Source organism: Salvelinus fontinalis, chromosome 4, assembly GCF_029448725.1.
Source record: "Salvelinus fontinalis isolate EN_2023a chromosome 4, ASM2944872v1, whole genome shotgun sequence".
Lineage (NCBI taxonomy): Eukaryota > Metazoa > Chordata > Actinopteri > Salmoniformes > Salmonidae > Salvelinus > Salvelinus fontinalis.
The window spans coordinates 75,188,690-75,215,427 of NC_074668.1; the positions used below are offsets into that span (position 1 = coordinate 75,188,690).

The following is a 26,738-nucleotide window of genomic DNA, read 5'->3' on the forward strand; positions in this document are numbered from 1 at the left end:
TCTCCTCTGTAGTGTCCCCAATAGTCTCCTCTGTAGTTATCCCCAATAGTCTCCTCTTTAGTGTCCCAAATAGTCTCCTCTGTAGTTATCCCCAATAGTCTACTCTGTAGTGTCCTCAATAGTCTCCTCTTTAGTTATCCGCAGTTGTCTCCTCTGTAGTGTCCCCAATAGTCTCCTATGTAGTTATCCGCAGTTGTCTCCTCTGTAGTGTCCCCAATAGTCTCCTCTTTAGTTATCCCCAGTTGTCTCCTCTGTAGTGTCCCCAATAGTCTCCTCTTTAGTTTTCCAAATAGTCTCCTCTGTAGTCATCCCCAATAGTCTCCTCTGTAGTTATCCCCAATTGTCTCCTCTTTAGTTTTCCAAATAGTCTCCTCTGTAGATATCCCCAATAGTCTCCTCTTTAGTTATCCCCAATAGTCTCCTATGTAGTGTCCCAAATAGTCTCATCTGTAGTGTCCCCAATAGTCTCCTCTGTAGTTATCCCCAATAGTCTCCTATGTAGTTATCCCCAATAGTCTCCTCTGTAGTGTCCCCAATAGTCTCCTCTGTAGTTATCCCCAATTGTCTCCTCTGTAGTCATCCCCAATAGTCTCCTCTGTAGTGTCCCCAATAGTCTCCTCTTTAGTGTCCCCAATAGACTCATCTGTAGTGTCCCCAATAGTCTCCTCTGTAGTGTCCCCAATAGTCCCCTCTCGTTATCCCCAATAATCCCCTCTGTAGTGTCCCAAATAGTCTCTTCTGTAGTTATTCCCAATAGTCTCCTCTGTAGTGTCCCAAATAGTCTCCTCTGTAGTGTCCTCAATAGTCTCCTCTGTAGTGTCCCAAATAGTCTCCTCTGTAGTGTCCCAAATAGTCTCCCCTGTAGTGTCCCCAATAGTCTCCTCTGTTGTGTCCCAAAAAGTCTGTAGTTATCCCCAATAATCCCCAGTAAACCCAATGACTCCTAGTCCAAACAGGGATCCACCAGTATCTCTCCCAGTAAACCTCTGCCTCCCTCTCTCTTCCTTCCCAGCACCAAAGCAAAGCACATTTTTCCCAGTCTGATCTTGATCATGTGCCTGTAGAAACATTAGCAAAGTGCCTAACTGTTGGGGTTGTAGGTGGGAGGGTACCTGGCCTGGCCTGGCTTGGCCTGGTTTGGCATGGTTTTGGCATGGCATGGTTTAGCTTGGCCTGCTTGACTGGGACTCAGTGAGCAGTCATCCATGGCAGGACAGGCGTAGCACTGATCTGATAGTGTCTCCTCTCCTGTGCTGTGGGATGGATGGGATGTGAGTTCTGCAGCTGGCTGCTGTATGGATGAGTGCTCCATCCTGCTCCTGCTGCCAGCTGAGCATGGGCCAGTCACAGGGCACAGACAAGGTTCCTCCCTCTACTCCATCACAGGGCACAAACACATCTGTGTCCCAAATGGCAACCTATCCCCTATATAGTGCACTACTGATTAGATCCCCATGGGCCCTTGTCAAAAGTAGTGCAATATATAGGGAATAAAGAATAGCTGTTTCAATTAAAAGGAGAAAAAGTTATGGTTTGGCCAAACTGGTTACGGTTTGGTTAGATGAATGACACAGCTTGTGGTGTAGGAGAAATGAAGTGTACAGTACACATACATGATGTGACTGATCTGGACTGGCATTCTACAGCTGATAGGGAAGGTTGGATCTGATGTTTTGTGAAACAATACCATCTAGTGGCCAACGCTGCTCGGTGCTCATTAGCAGCTCCAAGGGAAGCTATTTCTCCTGAAAATCATTGTCTGAATCTACTGCTAGTGCTACATTATAATGTTATCAGGATGTCAGCATTATCATGTAGACAGATTAGACAGCAAGCTAGAACTTGGAATTCCAGTAGAACATTAGCTAACACTCGGTTACAGTACCAGTCAAAAGTTTGGACACACCTACTCATTCAATGGTTTTTCTTTACATCAAAACTATGAAATAACACATATGGAATCATGTGGTAACCAAAAAGTGTTTAAAAAATCAAAATATATTTTAGATTTTAGATTCTTCTAAGTAGCCACCCTTTGAGCGGATGACAGCATTACACACTCTTGGCATGCTCTCAACCAGCTTCACCTGGAATGCTTTTCCAACAGTCTTGAAGGAGTTCCCACATATGCTGAGCACTTGTTGGCTGCTTTTCCTTCACTTTGCGGTCCAACTCATCCCAAACCATCTCAATTGGTTTGAGGTCGGTCATTTGATGCAGCACTCCATCACTCTCCTTCTTGGTAAAATAGCCCTTACACAGTCTGGAGGTGTGTTTTGAGTCATTGTCCTGTTGATGATAGTCACACTATGCGCAAACCAGATGGGATGGCGTGTCGCCGCAGAATGCTGTGGTAGCCATGCTGGTTAAGTGTGCCTTGAATTCTAAATAAATCACAGACAGTGTCCCCAGCAAAGCACCCCCACACCATCACACCTCCTCCATGCTTCATGGTGGGAACTACACATCTGTTCACCTACTTCGTGTCTCAGGAAGACCTGGTGGTTGGAACCAAAAATCTAAAATTTGGACTCATCAGACCAAAGGACAGATTTCCACTGGTCTAATCGTGTTCGTGTTTCTTGGCCCAAGCACGTCTCTTCTTCTTATTGGTGTCCTTTAGTGGTGGTTTCTTTGCAGCAATTCGACCACAAAGGCCTGATTCACACAGTCTCCTCTGAACAGTTGATGTTGAGATGTGTCTGTTACTTGAACTCTGTGAAGCATTTATTTGGGCTGCAATTTCAGATTTTCTGACTTTTTCCGGATTGACTGACCTTCATGTCTTAAAGTAATGATGGACTGTCGTTTCTCTTTGCTTATTTGAGCTGTTCTTGCCATAATATGCACTTGGTATTTTACCAATAGGGCTATATTCTGTATACAACCCCTATCTTGTCACAAGACAACTGATTGGCTCAAACGCATTAAGTAGGAAGGAAATTCCCCAAATTCACTTTTAACAAGACACACCTGTTAATTGAAATGCATTCCAGGTGACTATCTCATGAAGCTGGTTGAGAGAATGCCAAAGGTGGCTACTTTGAAGAATCTCAAATTTGATTTGTTCAACACTTTTTTGTTTACTTCATGATTCCATATGTGTTATTTCATAGTTTTGATGTCTTCACTATTATTCTACAATGTAGAAAATAGTAAAAATAAAGAAAAAGCCTTGAATGAGTAGGTGTGTCCAAACTTTTGACTGGTACTGTATGTCTGAATATGCTCTGAACTTTGAAATCGAGTTAAAAACTGTCCATTGAGGACCTGCCCTGTCAATATTTGTAATCTAAAACATGTGTGATTTGTTAGATGTGTATAGTGTTGGTCTGGGAATCAGATCAATTATATCTCAGATGAATGACTCCCTGCAGAGGGTGAGAGTCTCATTCATTCATCTGTGGGACAAATTAATGATCACTAGAGCTATTACACAGAGTCATTGATGAAGAGGCTACCCCGAGCTATTTGTTTAAAGACAAAATGGCTGTCATTTTGACTCTCAAGGGGAACCCAGCCTGCCTCCGATTCAAAGAGCCTCACTTAGTTACACTCCCCTCTCCATGAAAATATGTGGGTGTTAAAAACATATTGAAAACCCCTCCCTGTAGTCTCCCTTCCCTCTTTGGAGGAACTCAGTAATGAATAAAGGACATTTGAATGCTTTCACTAGTATCACTCAAGTGGGAAATAACATTGAGAGTCAGAGTCAACTCAGGTTAATGGAGGTGTCCATGTTGCCGTTTTATCCACAGCCTAATAACTCCAAATCTCCTGTTTCAAGTGTACAGCTGTACTTTATCATAATGTCGTCTACTGTATTAATATCTGAGCAAAAAGGAGGAAAGAATAGCATTAATATTTTGTTTTAAGACACAGAACGTAAGTATTTAATGCATTACTATAGGTCACTAAGTCCTTGACTAACATTCAGGGGATATATACTGAACAAAAATGTCAACGCAGCATGTAAAGTATTGGTCCCATGTTTCATGAGCTGAAATAAAAGATCCCAGAAATGTTCCATATGTACAAAAAGTTTATTTCTCTCAAATTTGTTTACATCCCTGTTAGTGAGCATTTCTGCTTTGCCAAGATAATCCATCCACCTGACAGGTGTGGCATATCAAGAAGCTGATTAAACAGCATGATCATTACATTTTAGTCATTTAGCAGACGCTCTTATCCAGAGCGACTTACAGTAGAGTGCATACATTTTTATTACATTTTTTACATACTGAGACAAGGATATCCCTACCGGCCAAACCCTCCCTAACCCGGACGACGCTATGCCAATTGTGCGTCGCCCCACGGACCTCCCGGTTGCGGCCGGCTGCGACAGAGCCTGGGCGCGAACCCAGCCCAGCCTGGGCGCGAACCCAGAGACTCTGGTGGCGCAGCTAGCACTGCGATGCAGTGCCCTAGACCACTGCGCCTTGGAGATCCTATTACATAGGTGCACCTTGTGCTGTGGACAATAAAAGGCCACTCTAAAATGTGCAGTTTTGTCACACAACACAATGCCACAGATGTCTCAAGTTTTGAGGGAACGTGCAATTGGCATGCTGACTGCAGGAATGTCCACCAAAACTGTTGCCAGAGAATTTAATTTTAATTTCTCTACCAACGTAGTTTGAGAGAATTTGCCACCCGGACAGCTGAAGAAACTGAGGTGTATTTCTGTCTTTAATTAATAAAGCCCTTTTGTGGGGAAAAACATTCTCATTGGCTCCCCAGTGGGTGGGCCTGGTTCCCAATTGGTGGCTGCGCCCCTTCCCAGTGATGTGAAATCCATAGAAAATGTATTAATTAACTAATTTCAATTGACTGATTTCATTATATGAACTGTAACTCAGTAAAATCATTGAAATTGTTGCATGTTGCTTTTATATTTTTGTTCAGTATATTAGCTTGTCACTAACCATGTCACACTGAGCTGGTTAATCATGTCAGTTGTTTCTAATGACCAGGGGTTGGTGTGATAGAAAGGCCAGGTTTGGCCGTTGTCTTTAGGTAACTGTAAAGTGCCTCTGTTCCGGTATCCCTGTTGACCCCTCTCACCCTCACAGAGAGGCAGTCACAGAGAGACCAGAAATGTCAGTGCAGCAGGCAGTACCACAGACCAACCACGTTAACAACAACAACACCAGTAAGAGCCCCTCCCAGTCGCGTTCAGGAAGCCTCCAGCGGCCCGAGAGAGAGGAGCCTCCGGAGGGGGAGATCCGACTGAGCCAGGGGGACGAGGAGAGGTACGTGTTGGAGGCTCCTAGAAAGCTCAGCCATCCAGCCACGGAGGTAGAGGTAGAGGTGGACAGGCTCTCCCCAGACACTCTCCCTGGCCCCTCACACCCCAGGAATGGCCAGGCCCACACAGTCCTCGCCACGCTGCCCCCTGAGCAGAATGGGAGCGTCGTGTATAAGAGGGGCTTTGTCCCACGGACAGCCACAGAGAAGCAGGTGCAGAGGAAGACTGCTCTGGCTCAGGTGGAGCACTGGGTCAAAGTACAGAAGGGAGATCCCAAGAGGTCAGTCAGAAGACCTACATTACTCATCTAATCTAATCTTTACTCTTATCCTGAGCATAATCTTAACCTTATCCTTAGCTTCAGTGATGATAACCCTAACCATCACAGGAGGTTGGTGGCACCTTAATTAGGGAGAACAGGCTCGCTGTAACAGTTGGAGCGGAATAGATGGAATGGTATCAAATACATCAAGCACATGATTTCCATGTGTTTGATGCCATTCCCTTTTTTCCGTTCCGGACATTATTATGAGCCGTTCTCCCCTCAGCAGCCTGCTGTGCTAACTATAGCCTCAACCCATGCCCCAATATCAACCATTCAGTTGACATACTGTATTATAACAAACTATTTATAAATGTCTCCCACTGGTGGCGATTGTGAATGTCTCAGCTCTGAACTGCTTTTTCACTGTAACCGTTTGTTGGAATAACTTGGTCATGTCTGAATGGCTGTTGATACTTTTTACTTAAATGCACTTTAGTTTCAACTCAGTATTGATGCTCAATTATGTACCTGGTGAAATAAGTAGACTGCACAGTTCGTAAAAGGCTCTATCCCTCTTTCCTAACCTTAGCAACACATCTACTACTGAGTACGCCCTCCCCCTCCCTCGGCGGACCCCTCCCCTGCAGCCTAAGGCCGTGGTAGTAGAGGCCTACCAGACATTGCCAAAGACCCCCAGACTCCCGTCTGGCGGGAGCTCCCCTTCGGCGCCCCGCAATCTGCCCAGCGACTACAAATACGCCCACGACCGGCTCAGCCACTTCCGCATGTCCACCGATGAGCGCATGGCCACCAAGGAGGGCATGGTATGGCAGCTGTATGAGTGGCAGCAGCGCCAGCAGTTCCGCCATGGCAGCCCCACGGCACCCATCTACACCGGGCCAGAGTTCCTGGACACGGCCTCCTTCAGGGTCACTGTAGAGATGCCTCGCTCCATCTCTGTGCCCCCTTCCCCCTGTGAAGTCCCCCCATCTGTACCCACCTTCAAACCACTGTCCCCCCACAGGCCACACACCCCCTCAGACAGGGTGACGGTCAGGCCGCTGGATGAGGTGCCACCTGGGGAGTCCCCCACCGGCTCCAGTTCTCCTAGACGGGTGTTTTCTCAGCTCTCTAAGGTAGGACTCTGACCCACTGGGGTTTAAAGGGTTATTAAAGAGGCTGGTTTACCAGTCTGGAACTGTCCCAAGACTAAATGTTTTACAGCTAAGGAACGTTCATCTTTCATAAAAGGGTTTCATTCTCACAGTTACTGAAGCCATTTTGTTTGTAGTGAATTTCCAATTCATCTCTGTCTTAGAGGAATAATAATTTTGACACATTAACCGTTAGAGAAAGGGCCAACCATGGGAAGATGAGCATGAGAAGTAGCCCTGCTGTAATTTCCCGGCATCTTCACTTTGATGCCGGTCACAAGCTCCGAAGGATTCACACAGTCCACACCCAGGCCCTCTACACAGGTGGTAGGGTGTGTGTGTGAGTGGGAGCCTCCCCATCGCCCATTCCGGCCCGGCCCAGTTTCCGGGCTCAGACACCCACCAGCCTGTGTGGCCGTGTGTGTGTGAGTGGGAGCCTCCCCATCGCCCATTCCTCCCGGCCCGGGCCAGTATCCAGGCTCAGACACACACCAGCCTGTGTGGCCGTGTGTGTGCGAGTGTGTGACCCCTTGTGACAAGGCATTGTCCTACGCCATTCGCACCCTGTGCTGTCTCCCTGCCGTCTCCCACACCCCCCACATGTGAGGCTGTCTCTACAAGATTGCACCACACCAGCCTCCACGCAGCCCTTATCGCAATCCCACTGTCCTCACGCCAAGTAAACAGAATGTCCCAGCCTCTGTTTCCTCATCATTCACCCATAACGCCAAGTCACTAATTATGTGTCTCAAATAGAACACTGCCGCTCCGCTCGCTCACAGAATAACCATAAACACTCAAAGAGGAAAAGTATTTTTTTAATGAGCCACAGTGTGTGTGTGAGACCATCCAAGAAAGCAATGGTTTATGGGTAGTCTGCAGATAAACTTTGTTTTGGTGGATCCAGCATCTTTTAGACTGGTGATGTCTTTTTGGCTTGAGTGTGTATTTCAGGGCTGTGTTCCATGTACCTCTATGGAATATCACACGAGTGTGTGTGTCTCTCTCTCTGTGTGTGTGTGTGCGTGTGTGTGCGTGCGTGTGTGTGTGCGTGTGTTATTAGCGGCTAATTCAATTTGCCCAGGGCCTCTCAGCACCCTGTAAACATCTCCACTGTATCTCAACCATCAGCAACAGTCTCTTTCTTCTGATCTTACATTTAAATGAAAAACCTATTATACAGCAAAAAAAGATTGGCTTGGGAATCTCTGAGGGAATGGCTCACAGTGCTTCTCTCGCTAGTAGCAAACAAATGTTATTTTAAGAAGGCAGGTTGGGGATAATTTATGTGTAGTTAATTCAATCTCTTGTTGGTTGTGTCCTTTTAAGGTTCTGTGAAGGGCCTAGCCAAGGAATTCTGTGTGTTAAGCAAAAATGTCAAACCTTCCAAACACTGTAGCAACTTAAACTGGGGGCACACTTTATTTCAAATAAGTGGAGGAAGGATGGAAATAAATACATGGATAGAAGAAAAAATATGCTGTGTGCACAAATTAGTTTGTTAAGTTGCAGGCATTCCCTTTAAGTTTGGGGTGCTACATAACAGAATGCCCAGTAGCGGGGACAGAAAGCCAGGAACAATCTGAACCACATTGCAGGCATATTCATCCTTGTAAATGTTCATTTATGATTTGCCATTCTGTTTGATCTGTGAAATGGGATATGTAGCCTAACAACTTGTTGATGTCTTTGTTTTCCCACAGACTAGTCAGCTGGAGAGACGGTCAATGCCAGCCATGGGCTACATCACACACACAGTCAGCGCACCAAGCTTGCATGGGAAAACGGTACAGCTTCTGTCTTGTTCATTTATCTTCATCACACACCCAGTTTAAACTATTCTCTGCTTTATATTACGACTATTAAAGATTAATGCTGAGGGGAACGTCAATGTAATACATTTCAGTCAGAAAGCAGCACCATTTTCAGCTGGTGGATTCAGTGCTGTTCTGCTCTGAAGGGCCTTGTGTTGGTGACGGGGAGAGAGGAGCAGGTATTGTGGTAGGATGCTTAGGCCCACAGCTCTCTGGGGCCTGAAGAGCTGAGCCCTCACTGCTGCCGCCCTGGTGGCCAGGTGTTGAAGTGCTCTCTCCCTGTCCCTCCCTCTCTTCCTCTCCCTGGCCTGGGCCTGACCCTACTGCAGCCGGAGGAGCTGACCCTGCTGCTCATTCAGCTCAGGAGTCACCAGGCCAAGATGGCTGGTGTCCACGGCGAAGCCCTCCACCACCTACATCAAAACGGCCTCCTAGGCCCCAGCCTGCAGGTCAGGCCCCCTCGTATCCTCAACCCCTGCAGCCGCCCTGCCCTGCAGCCCCACTCCAATGAATTGTGAATCCCCAGCCCCCAGCCAAATCCCCATCACCCGCAGTCTGTGTCTCTGCTAGTGTTTTGGTCCCAGCTCCATCATTCATTGGACTGTGTGGTGTGTTGGTCTTGTCTGTTGTACTAGTGGCTTAGGTGCTCCCCTGTTAGCATGGACTGTCTGCAGCTATAGATACAGCAGCCTGTGTTGTGTTTGAATGGACGGCCTCACTCATCTGTCGGCATAATGTAGCACTCTGTTGAGCGTTACAGAGACGTGTTTCATTTGATTTGTTAAAAAACAAACATGATGTTGCTCCCAAGCTTCATATCAAGCATGTTGCTTGTTGATTATGCACCGTGCCTGTCTTCACATACATATACTCTAGCCTTATCTTCTGTTGTTTGAGGTCTTTGCAAACCTGGATAACTACAATGAGAAATGTATTTGTGACTTTTCTTTCACATTTCCCCCAAGTCCTGGTTGTGTTGAACTGTGTGTATCTGTAAAGTGACCCTGGGTATACAGGCTGGCTCAGGAGTGTGTCTCCCTAGAGCAGGGGTAGGCAACTACATTCAGCCACGGGATGATTTTTGTTGGAGCAAATGGAACCTAATTATAATAATTTGTACACTGAAAATGTTAATGTATTTGAAGTAATACCTTGATTACACCGAGTCATGATCACATATGTCTCTTTTTTTATTTGTGGGAATACTTGGGAGCAGATTTCCTAAATTAAACTGAATTCCTGGTAATTTTACAGTCTCTTTTTGACCAAATAAAAAAATAAAATAAAAAATAAGATGCCTGTTGCCGACCCCTGCCCTAGAAGAGCCAGTCCAAACACAGTGCTCTGTTCTCAGACCTGCACACCACAGTGAAGCTGTAAAGGTGCTCAATGACAACCATGCTCAGTCTCTCTCCATCAACGCTTATGTTCTCTTCATCCTCATGTGGAGATTTGGTGGCGAACTGAATTACAAGCAGTATACTGCCCTATGAAATGCTTAAGCTATTTGTGTAAGCATCCCTAAACTATTTAGATAGCAGCCCTACACTACAATCTAGTTTGGTGTAAATTCTCCTAATATAACCGAATCAATCTGCCTGATTTTCTGTCCTATTTTGCCTCACAAATATTCATTTGACTGTGGTGATATGATCTTTCCAATGAGAATGAAGTAGAGATATAGAGTTGTGCTGTAACCGCACCTGACTAGTCTTCCTATACTATAGTCTCCTAGCATCCTTTGCAGCTTTCCGTCTTGTGATCTGTCTCTCCACTCCTCATTGTCTGTCAGGCAGATGATACTTACATGCAACTGAAGAAGGACCTGGATTATCTCGATCTGAAGGTGGGCCCCAAGAGAAAAGATCACGTAAATGATGATTTATCTCTCTTCCTCCTCTCTCCTCTGTAGCCTGCATCCTGCTCTTCCTTCCACTGTCTACAGTGTCAGTCTCTTCCTCATTCACACACCTCCTTCTGCTGCTCTCTCCTCTTCTTCCTGACCTCGTTCCTCAGGGCTGTGTGCTTTAGGTTGATGTTGGAATTTAAACTGTCTTCTGTGTGTTTTAACCACTGTTGTTTTTGTTACTAATGCTCTGTATACTGAGAATAATGCTATGCTGCATTCATCTGTGTCTTTACTATCAATTCAGCAAAGAAAACAACTTGAGTGCAATATGATCTCATACATAAAATGATATGATTATTGGCTACAGTATAAATTATAAAATGTTCTATATTGTGTCAAAGCTAGCTATCCTTGCAATTGGATAAAAGTACATTGGGAATAGTACATATTCACCCTGAAAACATGGGGCCAAAATATCATACCTCCACTGATGGGAACTGAAGTTTCAAGCAGCACAGTACTACATGTCAAAAATGACATTTTGCATCATGTAAATTTCACTTCCCATCAAGCAGTGCTGCTGAAAGAGACTTACAATGGGTGCGTTCGACATTGCAGCCGACATTAAAGGCGAGTCGAGACTGACTGATCTACAAATCACCTTGCATCCTAAATAACTACACAATATTGTTTGTAGATCAGTCAGTCAGTCACAATTTACCCATGATACATCACAGATTTGATGCTCTCAAACCCGGGAAAATATCTTGCTGCTGTGCGGCTTCATAGAATTCAGAGAATGCCAAGAGTGGCTATTTGAAGAATCACAAATATAAAATAGATTATGACTTGTTTAACACTTTTTTGGTTATTACATGATTCTTTATGTGTTATTTCATAGTTTTGATGTCTTCACTATTATTCTACAATGTAGAAAATAGTAAAAATAAAGAAAAACCATTGAATGAGTAGGTGTTCTAAAACTTTTGACCGGTAGTGTAAGTCTAATGCCAGCGTCAGCAGAATGACCTTATGTGTTGTAATGATTCTACATTCTGCTATCAGCAATTCTCTTCCATTAACAACAGTACAAAGCATCTGATCCTCCTGAAGTGATTTGTATGTACAACACCACAACCCTTAACTAACCTTCTGTTTCTTGGAGTGGGGAGTTCTATATTATTGATGTGTACATTCTGATGTAACACCCCTCTATTTCCTATTTTAAAACAGATCAAAAGTATTGACCCGTTGATCGTTATGGTACACAATGTGTTAGAAAACACCCCTCCAGGTTTTGGGTCCAGTTGGAATGTAAGGATGGTGTGCATACAAAGAGTGAGACCATTCCACTGCTTCTCCTAATAGAATGTGTGTAATGCACTCCTTACCTGCCCGTGTTTGCTGTGATGAGTGGCCATGTTAGAAGAGAGACCCACCTGTGACTGTAGTGCATAGCTTGGCCTGCTGGGTACTGTAGTCCATCATGGTGATGCTGTGTCAGTGTGTGCTGACTGACTGATGTGGACTCTGTCTCTGCTCTCTGTGAGAGGGAGTCCCATTGCATGCTGTTGAACCCTGGATTGCACTTTGTTTCACAGCCTTTCTTTTCCTTTTGTTTGTCTAGTAAGCACTAAAGAGACGACCCAAGGGTGCTCTTTGAGACACGTCAATACTGATTATCATTGAACACTTGTATTAGAATCAGAGCTATAAGGTCAACTAAATAATGTGTGCTTTGGTTATAATTGTAAACACACCTACATCTCTATGCTCTTTGAAATGGATCAGCAGAAATCATTAGCTCTGTTTTGGTCATTAAGTCAATTGAAATCTCTTAGCGAAAGACACTGAAATATATCTACAGTTTATATCAATTCTAACTGGGCCAGTTCACTGACATCTCTGAGATATGTCTTTGGCCAAGTCTGATTTATCACTGTAACAGAGAGGATCTGAAGGAGGTGCCATATTTCCTGCTAGTTCCTCCCTTTCTCTTGGTTCATAAAGAGGACACGGTCGTTAACTAAACTCACTGACACACTGCCAGGAAAGAGCAGCTTTGTGGTTCTCCGTTGTGGCCTCTCTTAAATGCACAGATGCTGTTTTTGACCATAAATATATTTGCACAGCTTTTAAAGCAGTCATATTGCATTGGCTTGTGCATACTACTACCCACGTCTTTTTTGTTGAATCATTTTTGCATAACTATTCTACATTGTGGTTTCTGCAATCGCAATGTCCTTAGCAAGGTCTCATGCTGTTGCTTGATAATTGCTGTAATGTTGTTGTTCAGTGTTATCTATTGAATGTTGGTTTTAATATTTAAGATAGTTGAACTTTTTTTTGCAACTATTACTGGGAGAAGTAAGGTTGTATTTGTGCCTTTTGGGCATTGCAGGTTACAGGGCGTGAAACTCTAAAAGACAGACCATCGAGACCTGTTAAGATAGCAGAGAGCGATGTTGATGTAAGTATACCGGCCCCCACCCCCCCCCTAACCAAACCTTGTCTGATAAACACCCAGTTTATCCATCTCTCCTTTTCTTCAACGTCTATCGTTTTTCACATCTTCCAACCCACAACAGAGACAGTGAAGTGAGGATTTGAGGAGTTGGTATTCTGTCGTTGTGGTAAACAGAGGGTGTGTAGGGAGGGAGGGAACGGAGCAGAGCGTAGATGCAGCACTGTGGGGACAGACAGCTTCACTGTTAAAGCCTGAGAGTATCGCCGAGGGATTTTATTTCCAGCTCTCAATTTAAAGGGAAAAATACATGTAATGGGATTTTAGACGTAGAGCTCTTAAATTTTTCAGTTTGATTTCTGTCATCCGGCCTTTTTAATTCTTTGTTTGCTCAGAATGGAGGTAAATAAACTGGATGTCTTGGCTTTTCATCATTAGCATTGTTCCAGTTTAACAATTTATAAGAATTTGCTGGTGAATTTGTTTGAACAATGAATATTTAATGCAATTAAAACAACAATATACGTCTGTGAAATAAAAAACAGCTTAATTATTAATTGAACAGAATGATAAATAGAACTCAAGAATAAACACTCAGTGTGTGAGAAAGATGGTAAGCTAGGCAGTCTTATTTTGTTTTCAGAAACATATAACCCATTTCTGCGGGGAAACAAATATGCCAGTCTCAATAAGCACTGTTCTCTTGAAAAGTGAATTTCAAAATATGGATTTTTGATTATGATTACTTATAATGGGCATTACCATTCCCCACAAGCAGACAGTATAAAGCTTTATTTATTTATTTTCACACAGAGAAGATGAAAATATGTCCTCAGGGCATTTCAAAGAGATGGGTCTTATTGACATATTTCCAGACAGAGCCGACTACAGTAGACTATCAATTCATTCTGCTGGGCACTGTGGTTTGAATGGTGTTTACCAGAAGCTGCTGGGCAGAGGGACCCTGTTCTAGTCATAGACCTAGTCTTAGACCTTATCAATCTCTGTTCTCTGGGCTGCCTGCTGCTGTTCCCTGTGCAGGTGAAGTTAAGTCGACTGTGTGAACAAGACAAGATCCTTCAGGAGCTGGAAACAACGATACGCACGCTCAAGGAAGACAAGGTATTGGGTTTTCTGTGTTTGTTTGTGTGTGTGTGCCTGGGTATGTATACGTGTGTATTAGCTTCCCCGTATGGTCTCGTCGTGAATACCCCACGCCCTCGTGGTGTCCTGTCCTACAGGACAAGTTGGAGTCCGTGCTGGACGTGTCCCACCAGCAGATGGAGCAGTACCGGGACCAGCCGGCCCACCAGGAGAAGATATCCTACCAGCAGAGACTACTGCAGGAGGACGTGGTGCACATCAGAGCTGAGATCTCTCAGGTGTCTACGGTAAGACCTGCTCTGTCTGACCTAACACAGCCTGGCTCACTGGTTTGGACATAACCCCATTGACTGACCACACAACCTCCCTCTCTGTCTTTCTTACTCTCTATCTCGCTCCCTCTCTTACTCTCTCTCTATTACTCTCTCTTTCTCTATGTCTCTCTTGCTCCATGCAGGAGATGGAGAATGCGTGGAACGAGTACAGCAGCCTGGAGAGAGATGTAGACTGGTTGAGGACAGCTCTGGAGGGCCAGATGAACCGCAGTGGTCTCTCTCAGGTCAGGATCGCACCACAACCACACCACTGCAAACACGTACTCTCCTACAGATTCCCAGAGGGATGGGAACAACGTCTGTAGTGTTTGTGTTCATGGTTGTGTGTGTGTTTGTCTATGAGCAGAAGGAGAAGTCCCAGATCAAGAGGGAGTTGTGGAGGGTTGAAGACGTAATAGCAGGCCTCAGCTCCAGCAAAGCCAACTACCAAGTCACCATCTCCTCTGTGACCAACCCAGGTGAGAGGAGTGCTGTGGCTCTGTCTCCGCTTGCCTCTACTAACACACACTGGAGGTCAGGACGAGGTAGAGAGAGAAATGGACGCTACTTGTCATGTGCTTATATATTTACAGGGAACAAAATGGATGAGTTGATTATGGTCTGTATGTGTATTTGGCTTTTGTGGGTGGAGTGTTGTTATCTTGTGTAATTTTTACGTATATGCTGTGTGTGTTGGGGGGTGTTTTACATGTGTGTTTTTGTGCCTCTAGAGAGAAAACTTGTGCCTTCCGTGTCGCCATCGTCAGTGCCTTCTCTCTCTGCCAGTCCCTCCCTGGGAGAGATGAGACTGGCCCAGCAGCACAGCCCCCACCTCAGCCCCACAACCCCCACCTCCACCCAGCACACCACCACAGCCCTCCCCATGTCTGTGCCAAAATGGGTGAGTGGCCCCCGCTCCCCTCGCACTCAGAGGACATAGTGTTGAATGTTATCCTATCTGATAGTAAATGGGATTGAATATGATGGTAAAGGCTATGCTGGTTGGTTGTTTTCTCTGCAGGCAGATGAGGGCGCCCCTCCCCGACCACCACTACCTCAGCTATACAGTCCTGAGGACCACGCCCCGGCCGTGCCTCCGCCGCCCAGGGAAACCAGCGTCATCAGACACACGTCTGTACGAGGCCTCAAACGACAGTCTGACGAACGCAAGCGGGACAGGGAGATCGGCCAATACACCAACGAAGACAACACGGTGTGTGTTTGGAGAGAGCTATGGAGCCGTGTGTCTGTGTGTCTGTGTGGTACTGATATCTGTCTCTGTGGGTGTCAGGTGGAGCTGCGCACCTTCCTGAGTGAACCTGAGCTTCTGGGAATGGGAGGGTCTGGTCACATGAGGATGGGGGCCTTGGGGCATGATGGTGGCTACCAGACCCTGCCAAGCAGAGGTAAGTAGCTCTAGGTCCAACACATGTAATGCACCTTGATGTAAAGTGGAATAACATGTTTGTTTCTTTGAAGAAGTCTTCCTCTTCAGAATAAGCAAACAGCTTGAAAGGCTAAACAGCTTTCAGTTCTTTATAGTGTTCACACCAGCAGCAAATATGTGCATTGTAATGTACCCACTGAACATGCTTTGGCTCTTGTGCTCACTTGGGAGTCGTGTTTTCATATTTGCTGTCTTTCTCTCAGGGCCGGCTGGCTCCTCATCCAGGCTAAATCAGTCCACAAACATCTCCTCATATGTTACCCTCAGAAGAGGAGCCTCAGCCGCCTCAGGCCTGAAGGTAAGATTCCAACTATTTCTGACTGACTAGGAGTCAAGAGACAAGGTGGAGAGGCATCACAAATATTGTTCATAAATCCTGTCATGGCTTTTACTTTTGTGGAGCTGAGACAAGCTGACTTGATTAGATGCAGCGTCTAGTACAAAACGCTGAGTACATGGAAAAAACTATTTTCCATGAAGAAAACCTTTGACTTTTTTCAGCTGGCCAACAGTATTGTTATAATAATCGAACAAGTTTAGAAGTTTAAATTGATGAAAAATGTAAGCTAGTGTAGTAGTATAAGTAGACACTGTATTACAGCAGTGGGATAATAGCCGCTAGTTGTATAGTAACAGTAGAATTACTGACTGTAGTAGTTCTGACTGTATCCCGGTAGTAGTAGTAGTAGTAGTAGTGTGCGACTGTGGTAGTAGCAGCCCAAGTAGTAGTATTTTGATATATAGAGTGGTGTTGCTGGAGCAAGGAACACAAATAACTATATGTCAGAAGTAGGTGAAATATTGTTTTTAATTTTTTTAATTATTTGTATTTCACCTTTATTTAACCAGGTAGGCCAGTTGAGAACAAGTTCTCATTTACAACTGCGACCTGGCCAAGATAAAGCAAAGCAGTGCGACACAAACAACACAGAGTTACACATGGGATAAACAAACGTACAGTCAATAACACAAAAGAAAAGTCTACATACAGTGCGTGCAAATGTAGTTTCTCTCTAGGTTTCTTCCTAGGTTTTGGCCTTTCTAGGGAGTTTTTCCTAGCCACCGTGCTTCTACACCTGCATTCTAGCTGTTTGGGGTTTTAGGCTGGGTCTCTGTACAGCACTTTGAGATATTAGCTGATGTACGAAGGGCTATATAAATAAAAATAAACTTGATTAAATAAACTTGATTGAGTAAGGTTAGGGAGGTGAGGCAATAAATAGGCCATAGTGGAAAAATAATTACAATTTAGCAATTAAACACTGGAGTGATAGATGTGCAGAAGATGAATGCACAAGTAGAGATACTGGGGTGCAAAGGAGCAACAAACAAAAAAAATAACATGGGGATGAGGTGGGCTATTTAGAGATGGGTTATGTACAGGTGCAATGATCGGTAAGCTGCTCTGACAGCTGATGCTTAAAGTTAGTTAGGGAGATATAAGTCTCCAGCTTCAGTGATTTTTGTATTGGTTCCAGTCATTGGCAGCAGAGAACTGGAAGGAAAGGTGGCCAAAGCAGGAGTTGGCTTTGGGGGTGACCAGTGAAATATACCTGCTGGAGCGCGTGCTACGGGTGGGTACTGCTATGGTGACCAGTGAGCTGAGATAAAGTGGGGCTTTACCTAGCAAAGACTTATAGATGACCTGGAGCCAGTGGGTTTGGCAATGAATATGAAGCGAGGGCCAGCCAACAAGAGCAAACAGGTCACAGTGGTGGGTAGTATATGGGCCTTTGGTGGCAAAATGGATGGCACTGTGATAGACTACATCCAGTTTGCTGAGTAGTGTTGGGGGATATTTTGTAAATAACATCGCCGAAGTCAAGGATCGGTAGGATAGTCAGTTTTACGAGGGTATGTTTGGCAGCATGAGTGAAGGATGCTTTGTTGTGAAATAGGAAGCCGATTCTAGATTTAATTTTGGATTGGAGATGCTTAATGTGAGTCTGGAAGGAGAGTTTAAGGTCTAACCAGACACCTAGGTATTTGTAGTTGTCCACATATTCTAAGTCAGAACCGTCCAGAGTAGTGATGCTAGTCGGGCGGGTGCAGGCAGCGATCGTTTGAAGAGCATGCATTTAGTTTTGCTTGCATTTAAGTTGGAGGCAGTTGGAGGCCACGGAAGGAGTGTTGTATGGCATTGAAGCTTGTCTGGAGGTTTGTTAACACAGTGTCCAAAGATGGGCCAGAAGTATACAGAATGGTGTCGTCTGCGTAGAGGTGGATCAGAGAATCACCAGCAGCAAGAGCGACATCATTGATGTATACAGAGAAGAGAGTCGGCCCGAGAATTGAACCCTGTGGCACCCCATAGAGACTGCCAGAGGTCCGGACAACAGGCCCTCCGATTTGACACACTGAACTCTATCTGAGAAGTAGTTGGTAAACCAGGCGAGGCAGTCGTTTGAGAAACCAAGGTCTGCCGATAAGAATGCGGTGGTTGACAGTCGAAAGCCTTGGCCAGGTTGATGAATACGGCTGAGCGTGGCTGAGCGTGGCTGAGGTGCACCCATGACCAGCTCGGAAACCAGATTGCATAGCGGAGAAGGTACGGTGGGATTCGAAATGGTCGGTGATCTGTTTGTTAACTTGGCTTTCGAAGACTTTAGATAGGCAGGGTAGGATAGATATAGGTCTGTAACAGTTTGGGTCTAGAGTGTCACCCCCTTTGAAGAGGGGGATGACCGTGGCAGCTTTCCGATCTTTGGGGATCTCAGACGATGCGAAAGAGAGTTGAACAGGTTAGTAATAGGGGTTGCAACAATTGTGGCAGATAATTTTAGAAAGAGAGGGTCCAGATTGTCTAGCCCAGCTGATTTGTAGGGGTCCAGATTTTGCCGCTCTTTCAGAACATCTGCTATCTGTATTTGGGTGAAGGAGAAATGGGGGAGGCTTGGGGAAGACCACTCTAAATATTTAGAGTGGTCTTGTGAAGCAAGGCACACTGATAAGTCAGAAGTATATCAAATAACTAGAGTGTTCTTGCAGAAGCAAGTCACACTAATTAGTGATTCTCATTCATAGAATGTGTTCCCCTACTTCTATAATTTTACATTTCTGAAAGTTCCACTGCAGTTAATTCAACAGTGAGAAGTTAGCTTAATTAAGGTAGGTGATGCGGTTACTAAAACAGCTGTAGCTCTTGATTGGTGTAAGTTATTCCTATTCTGATTTCCGATTTGAATAGCTTAGAAGTATACTAAGATTCCATATGCTCTAAGTTGTTATCCAAGTGGTTGGGAAAGTGGTCAAAACTGCAGAGAGAAACAATTGTTGATGCGGTTAATAAAGCAGCTGTGTGGTTTGATTGGTCGAATATATTTCTGTTCTGGTTTCAAATTTAAATAGCAGAAACGCAGACTAATATTTCCTTCTCTTTAAGTTTTTGTCTAAATTGTTGGGAAAGTCACATTGTTTACAGTGAATAGAATCTTGGAAGTCTGGGAGTTTTTAACAACGAGAGCTTTAGAATATTGAAGAAATTCCATTAAAGTGGCAGATTTTTTGGGGGGGAGGACAAAAAGCTTAATAGTTTAAAAAGTATACATTTTATCAAAAAGCTGTGTACAAGAACACTATTCGAGACCGGTATGCATGTTTTAAAGTTTGAATGGGGTTTCTCAGCCTGCACGTTTGAACGGTCTATGAAAAATTGTGTTCCAAAGAAAAAGTAAAAAATGAGTTAGGTCATTATTTAAAATGTGATTGCTGAGCAAGTCACATTAAAGAGCAACTGCCCCTAAAAAACAACTTCTCATTTAGAAAACAGCCTACGTGGCCCACATATGAGTCAGAAGCATTTATTCTACTGTCAAAATGTATTACAAAGTATAAATAGAATACTTTTGGTCATAAAGTCAGTCTCGCCCAAAACTGAGTTTTGTACCTGAGTATGTCACAATGTAAATGAAGGTTGGTTTTATTTAACTTCTTATGGCTGCAGTCCCGGTAACAGGACCGATATAACAACAGCCAGTCCAAGTGCAGGGCGCCAAATTCAAAAACCAGAAATCTCATAATTAAAATTCCTCAGACATTCATGTGTCTTATATCATTTTAAAGGTAATCTTGTTGTTAATCCCACCAAAGTGTCCGATTTCAAATAGTATTTTCAGCGAAAGCACTACAAACGATTATGTTAGGTCACCACAAAACCACAATAAGCATAGCCATTTTTTCCCAGCTAAATATAGCTTCACAAAAACCAGAATAGAGATAAAATGAATCACTAACCTTCGATTATTTTCATCAGATGACACACATAGGACTTCATGTTACACAATACATGCATGTTTTGTTTGATTAAATTCATATTTATATAAAAAAATCTGAGTTTACATTGAGGCGACAAGATTCACTAAATGCAAAAACATCAAGTGACTTTGCATAGCCCATCGTTTCAACAGAAATACTCATCATAAATATAGATGATAATACAAGTTATACACATTGAATTATAGATATACCTCTTGTCACGTTCCTGACTTATTTCTGTTAGTTTGTTATATGTGTTAGTTGGTCAGGACGTGAGTTTGGGTGGGCATTCTATGTTTTCTGTTTCTATGTTGGTTTTTGGGTTGCCTGGTATGGCTCTTAATTAGAGGCAGGTGTTTGGCGTTCCTCTAATTAAGAGTCATATTTAGGTAGGCGTTGTCACAGTGTTCGTTGTGGGTGATTGTCTTCCGTGTCTGTGTCTGTACACCACGCGGGACTGTTTACGGTTTGTTCGGTTTGTGTAGCCTATGTTTCCTATTCGTGCGTTCTTCTTGTTTTATGTAAGTTCGTCGTCTAGGTCTGTCTACACCGTTTGTTGTTTTTGTTAGTTTAGTCAAGTTCGTGTTTTCGTTAATAAAATTATGTCATTTCACTACGCTGCGCCTTGGTTCCCTCAATACTCCTCCTCTTCAGATGAAGAGGAGGAGGACTGCCGTTACAGAATCACCCACCAAATCTCCAGAACCAAGCAGCGGAGTAAACGGAGTAAGGGACAGAAAAAGAAGGAGGAATGGACTTGGGACGATGTATTGGACGGGAAAGGTTGCTACACATGGGAGGAGATCCTGGCTGGTAGGGATCGCCTCCCATGGGAACAGCTGGAGGCACTGAGGAGAGCAGAGGCAACCGGAGAAGGGAACCGGAATTATGAGGGAACGCGTCTTGCACGGAAGCCCAAAAAGCCCGTGAGTAACACCCAAATATTTCTTGGGGGGGGGGGGGGTAAGAGGTAGTGGGCCAAGGGCAGGTAGGAGACCTGCGCCCACTTCCCAGGCTTACCGTGGAAAGCGGGAGTACGGGCAGGCGCCGTGTTACGCAGTAGAGCGCACGGTGTCTCCTGTACGAGTGCATAGCCCAGTGCGGGTTATTCCACCTCCCCGCACTGGTAGGGCTAGATTGGGCATTGAGCCAGGTGTCATGAGGCCGGCTCAACGCGTCTGGTCTCCAGTACGTCTCCTCGGGCCGGCATACATGGCACCTGCCTTACGCATGGTTTCCCCGGTTCGCCTACATAGCCCGGTGCGGGTTATTCCACCTCCCCGCACTGGTCAGGCGACCGGGAGTATTCAACCAGGTAAGGTTGGGCAGGCTCAATGCTCAAGAGAGCCAGTACGCCTGCACGGTCCGGTATTTCCGGAGCCACCTCCCCGCCCCAGCCTAGTACCTACAGTGCCTACACTACGCACTAGGCAACCAGTGCGTCTCCTGAGCCCTGTTCCTCCTCCACGCACTCTCCCTGTAGTGCGTGTATCCAGTTCGGTGCCTCCAGTTCCGGCACCACGCACTAAGCCTCCTGTGCGTCTCCAGAGCCCTGTACACACTGTTTCTTCTCCCCCTACTAATCCTGATGTGATTGCCCTCAGCCCGGTGCCACCAGTGCCGGTACCACACACCAGGTATAGAGTGGGCTTTGAGAGTCCAGTGTGCCCTGTCCCTGCTCCCCGCACTAGCATGAAGGTGCGTGTCCTTAGCCCGGTGCCTCCAGTTCCGGCACCACGCACCAGGTCTACAGTGCGCCTTATCCGGCCAGAGCCATCCGTCTCCCCAGCGCCATCTGAGCCATCCGTCTCCCCAGCGCCATCTGAGCCATCCGTCTCCCCAGCGCCATCTGAGCCATCCGTCTGCAATGAGCCTGCAAAGCCGCCCGTCTGCCATGAGCCTGCAAAGCCGCCCGTCTGCCATGAGCCTACAGAGCCGCCCGCCAGACAGGAGCCGCTAGAGCCGTCCGTCAGACAGGATCTGCCAGAGCCGCCAACCAGACAGGATCTGCCAGAGCCGCCAACCAGACAGGATCTGCCAGAGCCGCCAACCAGACAGGATCTGCCAGAGCCGCCAACCAGACAGGATCTGCCAGAGCCGCCAGCCAGACAGGATCTGCCAGAGCCGCCAGCGAGCCATGAGCAGCCAGAGCCGTCAGAGAGCCATGAGCGTCGAGAGCCGTCAGCCTGCCATGAGCGTCGAGAGCCGTCAGCCTGCCATGAGCGTCGAGAGCCGTCAGCCTGTCATGAGCGTCGAGAGCCGTCAGCCAGCCATGAGCGTCGAGAGCCGTCAGCCAGCCATGAGCGTCGAGAGCCGTCAGCCAGCCATGAGCGTCGAGAGCCGTCAGCCAGCCATGAGCGTCGAGAGCCGTCAGCCTGCCATGAGCGTCCAGATTCGTCAGTCAGCCATGAGCTGCCCTTCAGCCAGAAACGGCTATATACCCAGAACTGCCCCTCAGTCCAGAGCTGTCTCTCTGTCCGGAGCTGTCTCTCTGTCCGGAGCTGCCCTTCAGTCCGGAGTTGCCCCTCTATCCTGATCTCCCTCTCTATCCTGAGCTACCTCTATATTCTGATCTATCCCTCTGTCTTGTGCTATCCCTCTGTCTTGATCTATCTCTCTGTCCCGGTGTTGTCCCTGTCTGTGATGTTACCAAGAGGATTTTGTGGGGGTAGAATGAGGGTGGACATTTTTAGGGGGAGATGGAGGCTAGGATTGATTATGGTGGGGTGGGGACCTCGCCCGGAGCCTGAGCCTGTCACGCCCTGGCCTTAGTATTCTTTGTTTTCTTTATTATTTTAGTTAGGTCAGGGTGTGACATGGGGAATGTTTGTGTTTTGTTGGTTTTGGGTGTTTTTATGGTAAAGGGGTTGTTGGGTATAGTATATGGGTTTGTGTTGAGTACATGTGTCTAGTGTTGTCTATGTATGTTTAGTTGTCTAGGAGTCTATGGTTACCTGAATGAGTTCCCAATTAGAGACAGCTGATTTCGGTTGTCTCTGATTGGGAGCCTTATTTAGGGTAGCCATAGGCTCTCATTGGTTGTGAGTAGTTGTCTATGTCAGAACGTTTGTAGCCTGTGTGTGTAAGTGCACAACGTTATTTAGCTTCACGGTCGTTTGTTGTTTTTGTTCGTTTTGTTAAAGTGTTTCGTGTCGTGTTTATTTTTCGTCATCTTTAAAAATAAAAGAAGATGGCTTACTTTCCAAAAGCTGCGTTTTGGTCCATCAATCCGCCACACGATCGTGACAGAGCCACCACCGTGGTCAGATGCCCACACAGACCCTCCCCTAGACTTTGTGCTGGTGCACCCGGAGTTCGCACCTTATGGGGGGGGTTATGTCACGTTCCTGACCTATTTCTGTTAGTTTGTTAAATGTGTTAGTTGGTCAGGACGTGAGTTTGGGTGGGCATTCTATGTTTTCTGTTTCTATGTTGGTTTTTGGGTTGCCTGGTATGGCTCTTAATTAGAGGCAGGTGTTTGGCGTTCCTCTAATTAAGAGTCATATTTAGGTAGGCGTTGTCACAGTGTTCGTTGTGGGTGATTGTCTTCCGTGTCTGTGTCTGTACACCACGCGGGACTGTTTACGGTTTGTTCGGTTTGTGTAGCCTATGTTTCCTATTCGTGCGTTCTTCTTGTTTTATGTAAGTTCGTCGTCTAGGTCTGTCTACACCGTTTGTTGTTTTTGTTAGTTTAGTCAAGTTCGTGTTTTCGTTAATAAAATTATGTCATTTCACTACGCTGCGCCTTGGTTCCCTCAATACTCCTCCTCTTCAGATGAAGAGGAGGAGGACTGCCGTTACACCTCTCCTTAATGCAACCGCTATGTCAGATTTCAAAAAAACTTTACGGAAAAAGAAATGCACGCTATAATCTGAGACGGCACTCAAAAATAGCATACCACAGCTGCAAAGATGGCGTCACCATAAACACAATAATACATGATAAATATTCCATTACCTTTGATGATCTACATCAGAAAGCACACCAGGAATCCCAGGTCCACAATAAATGTTTGTTTTGTTCGAAAAAATCCGTTATTTATGTCCAAATACCTTCTTTTGTTAGCGCGTCTGGTTTACATATCCAAAGCGAATTCTGGTCAGCGTTATATCGGACAAAAACTTCAAAATGTGATATTACCGGTCGAAGAAACATTTCAAACTAAGTACTGAATCAATCATTAGGATGTTTTTAACATATAGCTTCAATAAAGTTCCAACCTGAGTATTCGTTCTTGTCTGCGTGAGCAATGGAACGTCAGTGGCTTACATGAAGAAAAAGCATGATCAGGAAATGGCTGCTTGATGGACACCTGACTGATTCTGCTCTCATTCTCTCCCACAACATCATAGAAGTCTCATTGAAATTTCTATTGTTGGTTGACATCTAGTGGAACCCCTAGGCAGTGCAACATAATAGCTCAAGTGGATTTCTTTAGGGACTCTGGTGAATACACACAGGCTCAGATTTCTGACTTCCTGTTTTGATTTCAACTCAGGATTTTCCCTTCCAATATGAGTTCTGTTAATCTCACAGACATAATTCAAACAGTTTTAGAAACTTTAGAGTGTTTTCCATCCAATAGTAATAATAATATGCAAATATTAGGAACTATGACTGAGGAGCAGGCCGTTTGATATGGGCACCTTTCATCCAAGCTACTCAATACTGCCCCTTTAGCCATAAGAAGTCCTGTCCACATGCCCACAGCTGGCAGCACACAAGTATAATCAGTTCAGAGTGCAGCTGCACACGACCCGATCATAATGCCCTTGGTAAATGTGGTTTGACTTTGCATATCCCTATCGGACAATATGTAAAAATTCCAATAGCTCAATGACTTAAAAACCTCAAAACACTATAAATTGTAGAAATTCATATACAACTATTAAAAGCTAAACGGTATGCAACATAAAAATATTGTCTCATTTATGTTGAGTAGTTAAGTAGCCCAGAGATAGGCTACCCAAAGTCAAACCAATTTTGCCACGATCGTACACCAGCCGGATAAAGCTAATTGGCGAAAGAATTTGGCTAACTCTTCCCACCTGCGAACACACACACACACAAAACACCCACATCAAACTACACCCCGAAATCAACTCACGTTTGAATTCAGTCATGGCCGCTAGCATTTCTTAATGAACTAAATCTAAAACGAGGCCAAATCAGGAATTTCAGCCGCCTTTTAATCATCTACAACTTGAGGGGGTGCAAGACAGCCTATGCAATGCTAATGAATGACTGGTTTAAATACATTCTACGGAACTTTGGCGACTACTAAGTATTTTTAAACCTCCCGCTTTGTGCTTGATGTGCCAATATGTAGATCATACATGCATAATATGAGAAGAATTACTTAGTTCAATTAGCCATGAAATCCCGAGTTTGAAAGCAAAACATATTCTGGAAGCTGTGCTGCGACATTTTACCTACATTGTTCCCGACGTGAGCCTGCTAGCAAGATGCACACACAGCAGAGCCTGAGAAATAGCAATGACGTGGTGCACATATCTACATGACCAAAAGTATGTGGACACTCGTTGAACATCTCATTCCAAAATCATGGGCATTAATATGGAGTTCATCCCATCTTTGCTATAACAGCCACAACTCTTATGGGAAGACTTTCCACTAGATGTTGGAACATTGCTGCGGGGACATGCTTCCATTCAGCCACAAGAGTATTAGTGAGGTCGGCCACTGATGTTGGGTGGTGTTCAATGGGGTTGAGGTCAGGGCTCTGTGCAGGCCAGTCAAGTTTTTCCACACCGATCTCAACAAACCATTTCTGTATGGACCTCGCTTTGTGCACGGGGGCATTGTCATGCTGAAACAGGAAAGGGCCTTCCCCAAACTGTTGCCTCAAAGTTGGAAGCACAGAATCGTCTAGAATTCCATTGTATGCTGTGGTGTTAATATTTCCCTTAACTGGAACTAAGGGGCCTAGCCCGAACCATGAAAAACAGCCCCAGACCATTATTTCTCATCCACCAAACTTTACAGTTGACACTATGCATTCGGGCAGGTAGCGTTCTCCTGGCAACCTAGATTCGTCCGTTGGACTGCCAGATGGTGAAGCGTGATTCATCACTTCAGAGAATGCATTTTTCCACTGCTCCAGAGTCCAATGGTGGCGAGCTTTACACCACTCCAGCCGATGCTTGGTATTGCACATGGTGATCTTAGGCTTGTGTGCAGCTGCTCATCCATGGAAACCGATTTTATGAAGCTCCCGACAAACAGTTCTTGTGCTGATGTTGCTTCCAGAGTCAGTTTGGAACTCAAAAACGAGTGTTGGAACCGAGGACAGCACTCGGCAGTCTCGTTCTGTGAGCTTGTGTGGCCTACCACTTTGCGGCTGAGCCGTTGTTGCTCCTAGATGTATACTATTCCCAATAAGATCTCTTACAGTTAATCGGGGCAGCTCTAGCAGGGCAGAAATTTGACAAACTGACTTGTTGGAAATGTGGCATCCTATGACGGTCTCACGTTGAAAGTCACTGAGCTCTTCAGTAAGGCCATTCTACTGCCAATGTTTGTCTATGGAGATTGCATGGCGGTGTGGCTGAAATACACCTGTCAGCAACAGGTGTGGCTGAAATAGCCGAATCCACCCATTTGAAGGGATGTCCACATACTTTTGTATATACAGTGTATGTGACGTAGTACGCGGTTTTCGGGGACCACTTTTGGCTCGTGAGCGCAGCTTTCAGATCTACTGGCTAAAAAGTGTACAGGAGAACCTCTTTAATGTCGCAACATGGACCGAGAACTCATCGTCTGGGAGTGCAGGCCGAGATTAAGCTAGAAACCCCATTCAA

The 26,738-nt window shown here is 45.3% G+C and overlaps 1 protein-coding gene across 14 annotated transcripts in view; it reads left to right on the forward strand.

Moving 5' to 3' along the window:
* The window catches only part of LOC129854399 (pleckstrin homology domain-containing family A member 7-like), a 154,109-nt gene that overhangs the window by 110,102 nt on the left and 17,269 nt on the right, over nt 1-26,738 (forward strand). For 7 of the 14 annotated variants that reach the window (XM_055921386.1, XM_055921389.1, XM_055921385.1 and 4 more), the window contains 15 exons: nt 5,073-5,528; nt 6,103-6,649; nt 8,371-8,454; nt 8,811-8,930; nt 10,274-10,327; nt 11,564-11,644; nt 12,732-12,800; nt 13,836-13,916; nt 14,036-14,185; nt 14,356-14,457; nt 14,580-14,691; nt 14,944-15,113; nt 15,234-15,425; nt 15,504-15,618; nt 15,863-15,957. In XM_055921386.1, the coding sequence (XP_055777361.1) occupies nt 5,073-5,528; nt 6,103-6,649; nt 8,371-8,454; nt 8,811-8,930; nt 10,274-10,327; nt 11,564-11,644; nt 12,732-12,800; nt 13,836-13,916; nt 14,036-14,185; nt 14,356-14,457; nt 14,580-14,691; nt 14,944-15,113; nt 15,234-15,425; nt 15,504-15,618; nt 15,863-15,957 (2,428 nt within the window). Of the gene's footprint in view, nt 1-5,072; nt 5,529-6,102; nt 6,650-8,370; nt 8,455-8,810; nt 8,931-10,273; nt 10,352-11,563; nt 11,645-12,731; nt 12,801-13,835; nt 13,917-14,035; nt 14,186-14,355; nt 14,458-14,579; nt 14,692-14,943; nt 15,114-15,233; nt 15,426-15,503; nt 15,619-15,862; nt 15,958-26,738 lie in introns of all 14 variants that reach the window. The other 7 variants (XM_055921394.1, XM_055921390.1, XM_055921388.1 and 4 more) reach the window with 6 other exon arrangements.